Source organism: Anabas testudineus, chromosome 21, assembly GCF_900324465.2.
Source record: "Anabas testudineus chromosome 21, fAnaTes1.2, whole genome shotgun sequence".
In the NCBI taxonomy this organism is placed as follows: Eukaryota; Metazoa; Chordata; class Actinopteri; order Anabantiformes; family Anabantidae; genus Anabas; species Anabas testudineus.
In genome coordinates this window covers 9815435-9832738 of record NC_046629.1, presented here as the reverse complement: position 1 = coordinate 9832738, position 17304 = coordinate 9815435, and the positions used below count along the sequence as shown (strand labels likewise).

Here is a 17304-nt window from a genome sequence, read left to right as displayed (position 1 = left end):
ACTTTTATAAAGGCTTTATAGTTATTATTAATGGATAAATCATTTGGTCAGTCCATAGCAGAGGTGTCTGTAATGAATGACACCTTAAATGTGCTGCAGGAGGATTTTCCTCAACCTGGCAACCCAGAAGTTGTTCTAATTAATGGCTTATAAATAGACGACCTTTGAGGCACTGATACAGTATTTATTAACCACTGTGAAGGCCACATATCACCACTGTATACGTTACATGATGCCATAGAATAAAGTATTTTTTTAGTTCACCCTATTTGAAGAACCGTACCTTTACATTTACATCCACCAGAGGACGCTACGTTAAATTTGTGTCCACTTAACAAACCTCCATCCTCGGAGCTGTAAACACGAGGCTTCGCCCCCTCTTCTGCCTCTGCACCGTCCGCCGTCGGTCCGAGCCCCCGCCCGGTGACGCTTCTTGCTAATCTTCCGTCGTAACAGTACGAGAGCGTTTCACGACTAAAACTAAAACAACGTTAGCTATCGGAAGTCACTCTGTACCAATAATAACAGACATGTACACGAACCGCCATTTGTTTATTTACCATCATTATCCCTCCGTGCCGTCGGGCTCGGCTTCAGCTTCGTGCAGCCGTTGACGTCGGAAGAGATCCGACCGTTACCGACGTCGTAAGATGGAGATGAGCCTGGAGATGTGAACCGGGGGACATGGCACCTTAAAACGGAGAGGTACGACCGTCTGAGCCGCTCTCACCTCTGCTGGTTTCCAAACATTGAAATGTGGAAGTTAATCGTGACCGGATGTACATTAATGTGGATAAATAGTCTTTTAGCTGCAGCGTCGGTGACACTGAAGTAAACGTCAATGTGTCCAAATGCGACCACTGTTTGTGTCATTTTCACGCTAATATAAATCGTTTAATGTATATTTTACTATGTATAATTAATATTATAGCTTTCCAATCATATGTAACCACTTTATATCATTTACTCAACGTTTGTCGTTAGCTGCTGGGAAAGGTGTGGAGCTATTCACTGACATCAACTCATTCAAAGGCCTTTATCTATCTAACATTTTATATTTATAACAAATCAGATACCCAGTATTACAAATCACATTCAAATCAGTTTTCTGCTTTTCTGTATTTCACAGTGTTCAGTTCAACACTCTGCAGACAAAATGCTGCCATTACTGTGGTGACAGTAATGTAAAACAGGGCCTGATCATGGGACTCAGAAGGAGGTCACCATGTGTCGAAGTCTGCCCAAGTATGCTCTCATCTTCCTCCTTTTAGCTCTGTCTGGACTCATCTTTGTCCTGCGAAACATCCACACTGTAGAGGTAAGAAGCAAATAGGTTTCCATGTGTGTTTTCTTCGGACTTTCTGAATCTTTATGCATTTGGTTAATTTTTTTGTTGCACTACGCCACTCACTTCTGCTCCATCACCTCTTGACTGTTGTTTTCTTGGTGTGCTTCTGTTAGTGAACCTGCCTCTTTTGTTTTTAGAGCTGGAACTGCCACACAATTACATCCCTCTACCAGCTCCAAAGCAGGATCCAATCATCCTTCATCCCAGTGAATCTTCCTACTTTTTATCACAACCGCACTTTTTGTGCTCATCTGGGCCAGAAACCCTCTCCTGAAGATGAACTGGAAGAGCGATATCTGTTGGACTCCATCGCCTGGCCTGGGCCTTCTCCACCCTCTACACCAACCGCCCTGCGGTTCACGAGTGACCCTGTCCACAGCCTGTTTGCCATCCTTCCCACTAAAAAAGGAAGGGAGTGGCATGTGGGTGACCAGCTGGAGGTCCTTGTCCAAATGCACGACTTCCAGGGGCGTCCCAAGCGCTACGGTGGGGATTTCCTTGTGGGTAGATTGCACTCTCCAGAGCTTGGCGCAGGAGTAGCAGGGGAAGTACTGGACCACAAAAATGGATTTTATTCTGCACTGTTCCCACTCCTCTGGGTGGGATCTGCACAGGTTGAGATTACATTAGTGCACTCCAGTGAGGCTGTTGCTGTGCTGCAGCGACTAAGGGAAGAACGTCCTGATCGAGTATTTTTCAAAAGCTTGTTCCGCTTGGGGTACCTGTCGGAGACCACCGTGTGCAACATGTGCCTGCCCCCGGACCAGCAGCCTCTGTGCAACTACACAGACCTTTACACAGGGGAGCCCTGGTACTGCTATAAGCCTAAGATGCTCAGCTGTGACACCAGAATTAACCACGCCAAAGGAGGCTACCTGAAACACCTCATCACCAACAAAGAAGCATTGCTCTTCCAGAGGTTTGTGGTGTTACAGAAAAAGAGATGCTGGAATAGGACATATGTTTGGTGGATTTTTCTTCCTTGAAACAAATCTCATAAAAAGGCCAAAACAACTATTGAATTTATCCTGTCCTGTGCTATCAGCCTCAATTGTTGTCCAGAAACTAACAAAAACTATGATTTTGGTCTTTTAATGACATTTGTTGGCAGAAACAAAACTAGATTATCATTAATCTTACACTGAACATGTTTGAAACACGGTTTTGTTTTTTTTTCTTTCTAGTGGTGTAAACATCAAAGTTCACATACATGCCTCAGGACCAGACAGAATCAATGTGCTTCCTCAGAGGAAAGGTATACCTGCAGGTTAATGTGTGTTATTTCTGTATCATTTCACAGTTCGTGCATGTTTTGGTTTATTCCATTAATTAATTTGTTCTGTAACATATTTTGCTTTTGTAATATAAAGTAGAGATAGAAAGCAGCAGTATAAAACCAGAGCCTCTCAAGCTAGCGTCTTCTGGATATTACTACGAAGACACATGGAGGCCATTAAGTGGAGTTACAATGCGCCAATTCAATCAGTCATCTGCCATCGTCCAGTGTCTGAAGAACAAGGTGATCAACATGTATGGAGACTCCACAGTCAGGCAGTGGTTTGAGTATCTCATTGCTTTTGTACCAGGTGAGGGCTGTCTTTTTGTATTGGATATTTGTACTAAACATTGTTCTCTGTAAATCCTACTGACTGTTTAGTTCCACTTATTTCACTCTCTGCAGAATTGAAGGAGTTCAACCTACACAGTCCTAAAAACGTTGGACCTTTCATGGCAGTGGACAGCACTCATAATATTCTCTTGAAGTACCGCTGTCATGGCCCACCCATCCGATTCACCACCGTCCTCTCCAGTGAGATGCGATACATTTCGAATGAGCTGGACGGCCTCTCTGGGGGCCCCAACACTGTCGTGGTCCTCAGCATCTGGGCCCATTTTAGCACCTTTCCTGTGGAGGCATACATACGGCGGCTGCGTCACATTCGGCGGGCAATCATACGACTCCTGGAACGAGCTCCAGGGACGCTTGTTGTGATCCGCTCAGCCAACCTCCAAGCCTTGGACCAAGAGGTAAGTCTGTACAACAGTGACTGGTTCTCACTGCAGCTGGATAAGGTGCTCAGAGCCATGTTCAAGGAAATGGACGTTCTACTGATGGATGCCTGGCAGATGACTTTAGCACACCACCTCCCACATGCCCTCCATCCACCCCCAGCCATCGTCAAGAACATGATCGACATGCTTATGTCTTACATTTGCCCAGCAAAGAAAAAGATCTAACACCAATAGGAGAAGAGTGACAGTGGTGTTACAGTATGAAAAAGTAGAATAATCTAACTGCAGGTAGAAAAGGCATTATTAGATACCAAAAAAAATGGAAAGAATTTAAACTGGAAACTTCCATAAGGCCGCAAGTGAAACCACTCAGAAAATAAGGTTTTCAGTGTCTGGTAAATGTCGCTCCCTTCTTTTTTTTTTTTTTTTTTTTTTTTTTTTTTTTTTTTTGCTTAGGTAATAGTAATGAATACTTTATTGATCCCCTTGGGGAAATTGTGGGTGGACAGCTACTAGACGGGATGTCAGCACTACACTACGGGGTTTCAGTGTCTTGTCCAACAAAACCTCAGCAAGTAGCCAGGAGGAACTGGGAATCGAACACCCTGGGGTTCGTAGGCGACTGCACTACCACCTAAGCTACTGCCATGGCACATTTAATCTGAACTTAACCTTTAAGTAAAGCACTACACTGCAGAGCAACATAGGGTGATGTTGGCGAGAGGTGCTGGCCTCTTTCTGAAATCCACAGTCCACTCCTCACCCACCCAGTGGGGGTGGTGTTGTCCTCCTATATCAGGGGTTTGCTTCTAAACTTAGTGGTTTATTCTCTTCATTAACATCTCAAATTATCTCCTTTAGGGCACAGAAATGTTATCTGTCACCCCTTTAAGGTTATATTTAAACATTTTAGTTTATGAAGATCACGAGAACTCATTTTAACGATGACATAAACAAGAGTGTAGTTTCAAGTGCACTTTTTTTTATAGTCGACTCTTTTTGCAATCAATGAAATTCTCTCTTCAGCTTTTAAAGGTTTAGGTAATACGTTCACACATCAAGTCTCAGTTGTGGCTTGACCTTTGCATAAAGTTACATTTCTATTACAAAAATATTTCATCGTTCTATATTCAATGTCAGTTCTGGCTAGGATTAATTTAACATGTGAAGACTGCTCATTGAGCGTTATCTAGTCCGAGTGTGTGTTACCAAGATGTAATGTGCCTTGTATCTAAATCTGTCTGTCCCTGGCATGGATTGAGGCAGTCAAAACTTTTAAGAGCAAAGTTGCTGACATGTATTTGATAATGTCAAATGTGTGCTTTTCTACTATTGCTAAAAGAAATATTCTATATTATAACTGTATGTGCTATGTTTGGAAGTCTATTCCATGTGTTTAGATCAAGCAGTTGAACTGGGTTTGAACTGAAGCTGCTCCGAGCCATGTTCCAGCTGTAAATCAGGAGGTACAGGTGGCCAGAATATGTATGTAGTGAAGTTAATGATACAGTTATAACAAATTTCAAACACAGTGTTAATGCATTAACTACAAAAATAAGCTTTGTTACACACATAGCATGACACCCTCCAACTAAGAGAGCAGCATTAAAAACATGATTACAACAATAAATAAATGCAAACAAGCTTGAATCTGTGTTTGCTCCTGTTACACTCTGTTGCAAATGCAGGGGACTTGCAGGGAATTTTAAAGCTACATATAACAATAGATATTAAACAAGACGCACAAAAGCAAGATGACTGCATTTTATTTGAGTTTTCTTGTTGTAAAAGTACAAAAAAAGGAGAATTTTATAAAAAGGTGTTGCTGTTTCCATACTTTTAGATGGGATTTTATTTAGTTTTTTTTTATTTTTTTAGTTTGGGGATTCATAAAAATGTACAGAGAACAGTTTGTCAGCAGATGTGATTTTGGACATAATCTGAACATCTTTAAGCACTGCCACATCCCATGTTGTGATATTCTTCTATGTGTGTGACCATTCATCACCTTTACCTGTGTTATACCAGTGGAGGTTCAATGATTTACCTACTAAATAATGTTGTCAAAAAGACATTAAATGTTTTAAAAATAAAACAAAAACTATTAAACTCCTTGATAATGGATCATTATTAATTACGTTAGTCAGTGTTTATTAAAACAGCTGTATCAGCTCAAAAGAGAGCAATATGTCTGGTCAAAGAATAATAATAAAACTACAAATGTTAATAAAAATAGGAAAAAATTACAAAATAATTATTTGATGTGGTGTTAATTACGTACATTTTGTGTCCTGTGTATTTAGTGGTAATTATTTGGCTGTAGAAATGTATTTTTTTCATACTGTATGTACAGAAATGTGTGGACGAACACGTGCAGATTGTCTCGTTCCTAAACCAATGGGCATGAATAATGTGCTTCCACACCTGGTTTAAGTACCTGGCTGCAGGGATTCAACCACAAAAGGGTTAATTTGGTCACGGTTGGCATTTAAATTCATCCCTTAGATGTTGGATGGTGCTCAGAGTTTTTCCAAACTACTGACAATACATTTCTTTATGAGTACACTGGAAAATTGTTTTGAAAACTTCACAGTACTCTCCCCAAACAAAAAGAAAACTATACTGTTTAGACTGACAGTGTGAACTAAGACTGCAGCAAACTACTGAAAGTTATTACAAAACATTGTCTGAATATTTTTTACTGTTTTGACATCACAAGTAAATACAATTTCTTGCTTTTGTTGTTAAATTAAGCACAAAATAAATAGATTAATCAGAAGAAACGTCTAAAGGCGGCTTTGCATGGTTGTACTGAAGCAAAGTAGCTCATTAAAAACAAATATATTTGTATATAATATACTAAATCAACTGGTACCGATTGACAAATGCTCTGAAATGTATGGAATTAAAGCAGACTTGACAGTCAGACAGTGAGAGTCCAGCAGGGGGCAGTTTGTCCCAAGATTTTTGTTGACAATTTTATTTAAAAAGTTTCATGTTCCCTTTGAAAACATCAAGCATGTCTCGGTACTAAAGCTAGCAAAGAGTCAAAGATATGAGACCGTTCATCAGTATCTCTGGCAAACAGCAGCTAGAGCTCTGTGCAAGACTGAAGGAAAACACACCACAGTATGCAAAAAGAAACAGAGATACAGGCTGATCCTGGCGGATTTTCCAATGTGCGCATGTTGACGATTGAAGAAGAAGCAGCTTCAACGATGAGATGTGGTCTGATCCAGAGAGCAGGTTTAACAAACTGAACTTAACACTGAACTCTGAGCTGATTAACCCTGACATGAGAAATCACTGATTGTGGTTCCAGAAAAGCTGCTGAGACTCTAAAACTAAACATAGCAACAGGTAAATAAGGGGCACAGCTGCCATTTGAATGTGTGACAGCAGCAATGAAAGTAAATAAATGATCATTATCACATTTGACACAGGTGGATTCCTACTGTGTGTTAAGTCTGGATGGAGGAAAAGTGCTGGTGGCAGCTGGAGATGATTTAAACTTGTGATGATAGAAATGTTCCAACAATGCTACAAATCACAACACCAGAAAGTATTGAATTGATTATTTGTCAATGTCTAAGGTTTTACACAGAATTTGAAAAGTATGTTGATTTGAGCTATTACCACAGTAGTGTACGGTAAATGTTTTAGTGCAGGGGACCTGATTAACAGTCTGATAGTTGTCATTGAGTCCCTTTAAATACAATGTAGATTTTATTCTGAGCTGAGGATGTGTAATTTTCTCTGTCCTTACACCGATGACACAGATGATCATAAAAGTGCTTTAAAAAACAAACTTAAAAAATGCCAACTCTTCTTCCAACATACAACTTCTGCAAATTAAAACGCTCCAATTTATTCCATCAACTGTGAGAATGAGGAAATGAGAGGTTGTGTCAAACAGCTTCTTCGTCTTTCTCTTAACTCGGGGCTAACAAAGAGTCACTCAACTCACTTTCTGGAATACATGCTGGATAAACACAACAGTTCGAACTCGTAATGTGAAGCAGTGATGTCCTGAGGTCACACAGAAAGAGGCACCGTTAGAGATTTCTTTTTTTTTTTTAAGCTTAAAATGAATCCTTCAGTTCATTTGTGTCAAGACAAGACAAATGATTGTGCGTCATTGTAAAATACTGCTTTGTTCTTCATGCACCATCTCAAAAACAGCTTCAAATCACTGCAGAACTGCAGAACACTGCAACATCTTAGCTGGAACGTCTAATGAAAAAAGCACAGTTTGAGATTTAGAGTTACAGAAAACATTATGATGATATCTGATATGATATTGTGCGGCTAAAAGTAGTTTTTACAGTCTGACCTTCAGAGAACTGATAAAATAAATCAAAGTACAGTGCTGGAAAATTAAAAACAACTTGTACATGAAAGGTTGACACAGAGAATCCTGAACATATACAGCAGTATGCAGTGTTATGTTGTCTTATTGTTGGCTATCTATTCTGAATAATAACTTTATACTTTGTAAGAACAGAGAAAAACACACTGAAAATATAGAAACAATATGTTTTAAGAAAGGACTAAAAGACGAGAATCATTGGCAAAGTTTCTGAACGCAGGCAAATTGTATGTGACGTCACTGCAGCATAAAGACAGAGGTGAGCGGGATCAAACATCCTGGACCTCCATGGCCTCTGCTGGCCAGCTGTATGTGTCCAGAGTGAAGGAGTCATAATCAGGACTGTAGATATGAGACAGCACAAAAGCCTCTTTGTCTTTCGGCTCGGGGTACAGTGAAGCGATGTTGTGTTTGTATGCGTAGTTGACAATCTGGCAGAGAAAAAAAACACAACAAGACACAGACGTTCAAACAGTAAATCTTTGAAATTATTTTAATAATATAATCGTCTTTAGAGCTAAGTGTACAATGCAGGCTCATGTCCAAACAGCACACTGCTTTTCAGTGTTAAAAACATTTGGTTTATTTATCATATGCTGTCAGAATATACCTGGATTATACAGTATTTTATATGAAAAAGTAGACGTTTGAATCTTGAACACCTACTTTCACCGCAATCTTGAACGACACCTCTCTTATGGTGTTGAGTGGAGGATAAAGTCTTCCCTCAGCCAGGTGCTCCTCTGTTACCATGTCAGCTATCGACTGAAAGAGAACGGATTAAGTGTGTTAAGTGTGCACAAGAGGAAGAAAATGCTGTGAGTGACATGTTCAATACCATTAAACACTGTATACCACTGTACAAACTGCTGTTTATTGATCATTTTCTCATTTTGGAAGTAAGATCCCCATGAGTTTATGGGACACTGCAGCAGAGCGTACCTCTGCTGTGGTGAGGAAGATGTCATCAGATATGTGGCGCACTCCACAGGCTATAACTCCCAAAGCGACTCCAGGGAAGACATAAGCGTTGTTTCCCTGCCCGGGGTAGAAGGTACGTCCATCAGCCAGCGTCACCTTGTCGAAAGGACTTCCACTAGCAAAGATGCCCCGGCCCTAATCACAGGAAGAGAGATGATGTTGAGAAAGGATCCTTTTTTTACACAGTTAAAACACAGTAAAAACCACTGTTATGATCTGCTATTATCTGATTTTTAACTCTTCATAAGCTGGAACTTGCTTTTAGTTTCAACAGATACAGGTAAACATACAATCTCGACACTAAACAGGAATTTAAACCAAACGTTTCTATTCTTCTAATCTGATCACAGGATAACCTGTGAGGCTGCATAATACCTCTGTGAGCTTGTAGCACTGCTCTGCTGTGCACTCCGCCTTGCTGGTTGGGTTACTCAGAGCAAAAATGATCGGCTTCTCGTTAAACGACGCCATGTCTTTGATAATCTTCTCTGTAAACGCTCCTCCAATAGCAGCCACGCCTTCACGTTCAGGACACAGGAGAGGTGGATCCATCAGAAAGGACTTGTTACGTTGCAATATAACAATTACAATGTGAACATTTGTTGGATTCAGGTTAATTTATTGTCATTATTGTGCATCGTTTTGGCTGCATCTTTAATCTCCAGTTCATCATACATGCAGTGTATGAATTTTAGACTCATGAACACATGAACTATGTAAATTCCTTGTGAAACTACGAGGCAGTGAATTAAATAAATAGTGAATTAGTTGATTTGTAGCAAATTACCGTGTTGTTATTAAAAGCTGGAGGGAAAAAATTCACCTTTAATAGGTTTCTCTGTTTTTCCTCAACTGGTCAGGTTGGATGAAAGAAACAATGTGGGTTATAAAGGGGCTTTATATAGGACATTGAAAACAACGTTTTTTCGAGCTACTTCAGGATGTTTGGTGTTACAATGTGGAAATCTCCCACTCATCTCTTAGTTTCCAGTAAACTCACCTATGATTGCAGTGGGTTTGATGGTGTGCACCACCTCCTCCAGGGTCTTAATGTGCGGGTGCTCATGAGCAAACTCCTCCTTCTCGTGGTTCAGATGGCTTCTTCCCTGAAAATGTGTAAAATATATAAATATTTTAAGCTTCACAAGGAGCCGTTTGTACAAGTAGAAACATGCATTACCTTAACAATGAGGCCTTTTGAATCCACCATCCAGATCCTCTTGGCAGCTTCTTCTCTAGTTACTCCTTCTTTGGCCATTGCCATCATAATCAGGTGAGCAATACCCAGAGCAGCCTGGCATATAAAAAAAGTCACCAGATGAGGCACAGTCTTATCCCAAAGAGATTAAGAGAAGCTAGGTTTGGAAACATAGTAAAAACCTAGATCATCGTCTAAATCGTCTCACCTCGCCTGCCCCCTGGAAAACAAAAGTGTGGTCGCACAGTTTGTTCTTGGTGATCTTCAAAGCAGCTAAGATCCCTGCTACAGCTACAGAGGCCGTGCCTGGATGAAAAAGAACACACTTGTGATAAGTCTGCAGCTTCACTGATGAATCAGGTTTTAGACAGTAACTTTAACTTTAATCCAACCATTTTTGGTTTGTGATCTGTTAAAGACGCAACAAAAACTATTAATACAGTGTGTAAAATATCATTCTGACACAGGCTGTTACACTGACAATCAGGGGTAATTGTATCATAGAGTCCTAAAATACCTTGGATGTCATCGTTGAAGGTACAGTATCGATTCCTGTACTTGTTTAGGATGCGAAAAGCATTGCTGTTGGCGAAATCCTCAAACTGAATCAAGCAGTTCATCCCGTATCTGCAGAAAGATGGCAACCAGTCAGACACGGGGATCGCCTGAACATCACCTGCCCTTTTATCTTTCCACTCACTTGTCTGTCACTGCCTGCATGAACTCATCTATCAGCTCGTCGTACTCTTTTCCTCTGATTCTCTTATGCTTCAGTCCAATGTACAGGGGGTCATTTAGGAGAGTCTGCACCAAAAATAATACAATAAATTAACGAGTGAAACAACAGGTACTCAGCAAGAGACAAGTTCTCTTTCGACTGCATGTATCAGTAAATGATTATAAAGTCATATCAGTAGTCCTCCAAACTCTTTTGATGTGAACTCTATTGAGTAGCGACTGATAAGCTGCAGACACAAAGTGTTGCACCAGCTCATAAAACCTGATTACAGCTCACACTGAGTTCACACTGACCTGGTTGTCAGTGCCGACGTCCAGCAGCACTGGGAGACACTGCTGTGGTCGAACACCTCCACAGGCTGTGTAGAGCGCCAGCTTCCCAACGGGGATCCCCATCCCATAGCTGCCCAGGTCACCCAGTCCAAGGATACGCTCGCCGTCTGTCACCACAATGGCCTACATGTGGCCAAACACATATCAGCAACACAATCATACATTGGTGTGTGTGTGTGGAGAGAGGGACAAACCTTTATGTCTTCTTCAGGCCACGAGTTGAGCATGGTAGCGATGTGGCCTCTATCGTGGATGGTAATGAAGAGTCCCCTGTAGGTAAGTAAGTTGTAATGATGAGGCATCAGTATTGGTGCAGCTGAACAGCCGATATTAATGGTGTGATTAATTCAAAAGCATTCATTTGACTAATTTTCTGTCTGCCACTGGTTTTCTTAATTTCAATACAATATTTAACTACAGTAGAACCTCAAATATTACATTTGGTCTTAGATTAATAAATTAAATACTGACACACGTCCACTGTTGTCCATGAAACAAATCATTCGACAACCAAACGTATGAACATGATAATACACAACTACTACAGTGTAAATGAAACTGCTCAGTACAGCTACAGTGTGGCTCACCGTGGTCTCCTGAAGGCAAGTCCATACTGCTGACATGCCAGGCCGACGGTGGGAGTGTAGACGATGGGCATGAACTCCTCAATGTCTGAAGTCAATAAACGATAGAACAGCTTCTCGTTCCTGTCCTGCAGCGTCATCAACAGGATGTATCTGAGACAGAGACAGAAATCTGACATCATGATGATTGTTGTTTATCACCTACTTAGGGGCTGAAGGCATCAGAACACTAAAGGATTGCACATCTCGTGTCTTTTTCCACTAGCAGGACGGCCTCTCAGGTCCTCTAGTACGAGTCTGAGATGTTTCACCGCGCGGGACAAATCCTTTAGTGAGACTTTTAGATTTATGCTCTGCATTCTAAATATAAACTAAAAACCTGCTTTTGTATCATTGATTAGAAAGATTTTAGCTATTATTTATTTTACTTCTCTGCTTATTTTTTTTTATTCAGGTTTCACTTCATCATATTAGTTATTGTCCATGATATATTAGGTTTTCAAACCTGTTTTATTGTTTTTATTTCATTTACACTGTTTTTATTTCTCATATGCATTTCTCCTATCAGTTTGCCAGGTATCTGAAAAGCACTTTGAATTGTAAGTAACATGTTACAGATAAAGTTTGATTGACTAATTAATAAATAATAATAATACCAATAAAAGGTACTTGCTGAAGTACACCCACAAGGACAAGTCTTTGGCTTTATACAGATTACAGTGTAAATACAGAGAGGAAATATGGGAAAGGAAAGTGAGAATTAAATTGGGCACATTGCAGCTTTAAGATATGTGTTCACTGGCTGCCCCTTTAAAAGCCACTACAGAAGACTGAACACTGCAGCTGCAGCTACAGTACTGTGGCGATCTTGAACAGCATGCTCTACTGTAAATGCCTCGGTCCGTTCTCTCACTTGTCCAGAGGGTTGGTGCGTGTTTCGTAGCTCTTCATGACACGCAGCACTTGCACGTCCTGGGATAGGAAGCAGGGGGGCAGCAGGCCGTGGATGCCCAGTTGTAAGCGCTCCTCTAGAGTGAATGCCATTCCCTGCAGGGTGGAGGAGGAAGAGTTACACAACACTACAGACTTTACATGAAGACGACATCACGCAAATCCAAACCACAGTGACTCATGTGTTAGTCATCTCGCTAGTGAGGTTTATTCAGTCATTCCCACACCCAAATACAGTGGTCTGTTTGATCTTTTCTCCAAATTAGGAATAATTTGCCTTTTTGTATGGAAACACATAAAGTCTTACAAAACAGACAGCATGAGGCCAAGCTTTTATTATAGTAAGCAGCCTTGTACCTCTCTGCCTTCTGGTTATGGTTATTGCTGCTGCTGCTCTGTCTCGATTTTGGCAGGTTTCCCACAGAGTGATTGGAGCGGGGTGTGAGGTTTAATCTATTTATTCTGTCCAATGGTGCAGGAGCCTGAACTCACTCCCCTGTCAGCTTGACTTCTGTATCCACCTCTCCCTTTTATCGCTCTCTCTGTTTCCGTTTCCTCTTGAAACGCCAAAGGATACGCTGACCCACACAGAGCCTAAACTGTCCTTCTAAGCTCAGTTAACCGTGGGTCAGTTTTTGAAAACACTCTTGTTCTGGTAAATTATTCATGTCAGTAGAATCGACTATGAAACGTGATACTGTCTGTTGTTACTGACAGTACATTCACTTTACAATCTATTAGAAAACATGCAGCTGTTCCACACACAGCACGCTTTCCAATTAATGACTATTTTTACGTTAGATGGTGAACAGCTGCAGAACAATGAACAACTTTACGTCACATATACTGTAGCTGCACAGCAAAAAGGTCGAGGTGAACAAAAGAAAGCATGCCCAAACCACAAATGATGACTGAAAACTGTTTACATACTGTATGCATAGTGTTAAATAATTAGTGTATATCCACATGACTGAGAACGTGGTTACAGATTAACAGAGGTTCATTAAACCTATGAGAGCGAACAGGTAAAACAGGGCGAAAGTGAATCCATTAAAGCTACACTCCTAACCAGCAACTGTAATTAACCTTGTCTATGTGCCACCCATCGACACACAAAAGGAGAGATTGAGAAAATAAAAAAGAGTTTGCTGGAGTGCTCTGAGTGAGAAATAGTGAAAAGCTTCATCAGCTTCCTCAGTAAACACAGGTGATGTACTGTAAATGAGTGTGTAAATACTCACACTCTGGGCTGGAAAATACAACATAGATAAAGGTTTATTTATGTTAATAAATATTTTCACAAAGTGGTGAAACATAGTCCCAAATTCAAACCACCGTTTCATTTTTTAAAGCGAGCTAACTTCACTTTCTCCCCGCTGAGCTGGGCTCCACTTCCTGACTCTTCACACTGAACTGACCTGTGAGTCAGCACCCAACTGCTGACGGGGCATCAGTGGTGGAAAGAACTGTGGCCGATCTCTTATCGGCCTAAATCAAAGCAATAAACTCAGCTAAAGCTTCAGTATCTGCTGCAGGCACGTAGCACAGCGAGGCAGGAAACAAAAGTATTCCCTGTTTATGCTGTGTTTGGAAAAACTCACTCACTGGTGACTCACTTGGTGGAGGTTTTTTAGATCACAGTAAAACTGCAGCATCTTTAGGACTAGGACTAGGACTAAGGTTTTTTCTGATTCAGAACAAATACCACTTCTCTATTGTGGCCAGTGAGTGAAGATTATGGATTAACTGTTTTATTGACAGACAGAGATCCTTCACAGGAATCTACTGTTTTTCAGAGGCAGTATAGCTGTTGCCTTATTCACAGCACATTACAATTAGAGCTGTGGCACTGAACTTATCATTACCTCCGTCTGTGTTGTGTATGATCTAGACTTGTGTGGGTAACACCCAAACAATCCACCATCATGAGAACCAAGAAAGCTACTAAAGCAAGAAGAGTAGAGCAGGATGTGAGCACATCTGTACTGTATGTGAAAACAATTTATTTACAATAAGGCTCATGTGCATGTAAGATGACACTGAAAACATAAAAAGCAATAAACGTAAAACCGTGTGCACATGAATACAACACAGCATGTTGTCTTTACAGGTGTATTACAGGTGAGCTCACACCCTCACTTTTACCTGAGGATGACTTTTGTGTTTGATATCATGCAGCATTTAAACCACATGTGATCCAGACTCACCTTTTGTAAAAAAAAAAGATACCTGCACCACATAATCTAAATTTAATTTCTAACTGTGGATTACATCGTTAGAGAGCCCACCTTGTTGAGGTGCGGGTTCCTGGTGATGTCGTAGCCCCGCTTCTTGGTGCTAACGCTGCCTTTGCGGCTCGTCCCGGAGTGGCACACCCGCACAGCTGAGCCAGAGGCCCTGTCTGCGGGCAGGACGCCTGCAGGGTGACCCGAGGAGCCGGAGAAAACCCCCATCCCGCCGGCTGCGCTGCGTCTGCACAGAAGCACCGCGGCTCTTCCCGGGAGAGAGTTCATGCTGCCTGCAGACAAGCAGGAATAAATATGACTAAAAGAGTGGGTTTCAATCAAATCCTAACGGGGGAATCTCCTCCCAGTTCAAAAACAATGACGCACGACCCAGAAACACCAGACATACCGCGGATAGCACCGGCTCAGCAAGTCCGTCCTGCAAAAGTATATCTGAACCTTTAGCTGAAGCGCAGTCACTAAATGATAAACAGCTGCTGCAGCCACAGGAAACATGCTTTTTAGTGCAAATACTAATAAATAAATAATGTAATAATGCACAGGTGGAGGGTACACCTGCAGCCGGTGCGTTCAGGGAGTAACAAGGAAACCCGGCTGCATTAGCATCGCTAGCCACTGTTAGCTTCCAGCAGCTTTATTGTGGAACAATCTGCGCAGATGCTAACGCCAACTAGCCGGTGGCTAACAGTCAGTGAGTCTTACCTGAAAACGACGTGAGGCCGAAACACACCTGACTTCAATCCTCATAGGAGGTCGGTCTCAGCTCAGCTGTAGGTCTCGGTGTTTTCAGGGGATGTCGGGGAGGATCGACTGCAAACAGCTGATCCAGGATCGTTTGACATTGATGGTTTCACTTCCTCCAGCAACTGAAGTGACCAATCAGACAGCAGCATGGAGCCCTGGGAGGAGGTGGAGGAGAGGAGGCCCAGCCCCCACATCCTCCTTCCTCCTCTCACAGTAAACACAGGCTCCATCTTCAGCTCAACATCTGCACTAAAACAACAACCTCCACTGAGGTTGGAGTGAATAATAACATCTTACCATTACACCATTATTCCCATGGTGATGGTTGTGTGTGTTGTTCATGGTTTATATTATTCATAAAACATTCAGCTAAGCAGGAAACCCCCCATTTTTTAACTCTTAGTCATGTCCTAACATAAACACACAAAAGACAAAACCATCTGTACAGTGGACCTCATGTCTGTGGCCCCATCTGCTGGACAAACCAGTGTCTCCATAATAAATCTGCATGTGCTGGTTCCACCTTACAACTTGTTAAACGTCTCCCCATGTAGATCTTATTGTATAGATTTTGGAACCAGATTTTCTCTGTGTGGATTAATTAATTAATTTGGGGTAATTACTTGAGTCATGCACTGTGTCAGCACAACATACATGAAGATCATTATGGGTTTATTAGACTAATTTGGCACAAAGCTCATGTACAATACAGTTCCACACAGATACAGATTTTTGGGGGCATCTATCACATATCAACATATCTGTTGTTGACACTAATGCACACAGTTAAGGGAATAATAAATAATTCACTTTATTCATAACATCACATGGTAAGACAATTTGTATTTGTTGCTAATGTGGAACAGTTTCAGTTTAAGGGACCACATCTGTCTGCTCAGTTGCAAAAATCACACTCCACACCAGCTGCATCTAAAAAGCTTTATTAAAAACCAACATTTCATTACACTGCAACTCTATTCATGCTTTTAAAAGAAGTAAATATTCATGAAATTCACAATTATATGTTGGTGTTGATCCAAACGGGACAGCGCTTAATAAGTGTTATAGTTCAACAATGCTACAAAATGCTAAAAAATTAAATACTACAAGAAATTATGCAATAACATTTACAAAAATCAAAAGGAATACTATCAGTCTGCAAAAACACAAATAACATGTTCACAATGACAAATCTCACAACATCCAACAATCTGCTTGTACAAACTGAGAAAGATTATCCAAAACCGGGAGTAAACACACAAATTACCACAAGAATCACATACATTAGCAGAACGTCACAGTAACTACAGTTTACAACTTCCTTCATACATACAAATCATATTTTTGTCACAATTATGTAAAGTTCAAAGTAAAAGTCCACTGCCCGTCCACAAAAAAGTCACCACCTGGATTTAACTAAGCAAATAGGTAAGAGCTTCCCATTGGATAGTTACTGCATGAATGATTATGTTTTAGCTGGCAACAAGTTATTTAACCCAAACTCATACAGGGAGTAGTTTTTTCCTAAACAACCATGTCAGAAGAGACATCATGTGGTCGTGAAGAAGATGTTGATTTGTTTCAGAAGGGTCAAATTATTGGCATTAATCAAGCAAAGAAAACATCTAAGGAGTTGATTATAACTACTAAAACTGGGTTAAGAGATGTCCAGTAGAAGAAGTTCATGTGGTCCGATGAGTCCAGATTTACCCTGTTGAAGTGATGCACCCATCATGTCTAGTGCCTACTGTACCAGCCTGTGGGGGCAGTGCTATGATCTGGGGTTGCTGCAGTTCGTC

General features: G+C 41.0%; 2 protein-coding genes across 3 annotated transcripts; one reads left to right on the top strand and one right to left on the bottom strand.

Moving 5' to 3' along the window:
* The first annotated feature begins 346 nt into the window (after positions 1 to 346).
* On the top strand, positions 347 to 5473 carry nxpe3 (neurexophilin and PC-esterase domain family, member 3). 2 transcript variants are annotated; one of them, XM_026377307.1, is made up of 6 exons: positions 347 to 705; positions 1130 to 1318; positions 1486 to 2267; positions 2533 to 2603; positions 2722 to 2934; positions 3030 to 5473. In XM_026377307.1, exons 2-6 carry the CDS (start codon positions 1226 to 1228, stop codon positions 3584 to 3586), a joined length of 1716 nt encoding a protein of 571 aa, XP_026233092.1. In that variant the 5' UTR covers positions 347 to 705; positions 1130 to 1225; the 3' UTR covers positions 3587 to 5473. The 2 variants fall into 2 exon arrangements, with proteins under 2 accessions (XP_026233092.1, XP_026233090.1); XM_026377305.1 differs by having other exon boundaries at positions 2719 to 2934.
* Positions 5474 to 6324: 851 nt separating this feature from the next.
* me3 (malic enzyme 3, NADP(+)-dependent, mitochondrial) lies at positions 6325 to 15609 on the bottom strand. Its single transcript, XM_026376996.1, has 15 exons — positions 15464 to 15609; positions 14804 to 15033; positions 12478 to 12611; positions 11568 to 11717; positions 11175 to 11250; positions 10942 to 11103; positions 10610 to 10713; positions 10427 to 10536; positions 10118 to 10215; positions 9892 to 10005; positions 9712 to 9817; positions 9087 to 9229; positions 8673 to 8846; positions 8397 to 8495; positions 6325 to 8161 (listed from the first exon to the last, which is right to left on the bottom strand). Exons 2-15 carry the CDS (start codon positions 15026 to 15028, stop codon positions 8000 to 8002), a joined length of 1857 nt encoding a protein of 618 aa, XP_026232781.1. The 5' UTR covers positions 15029 to 15033; positions 15464 to 15609; the 3' UTR covers positions 6325 to 7999.
* Between the last annotated feature and the right edge of the window lie 1695 nt (positions 15610 to 17304).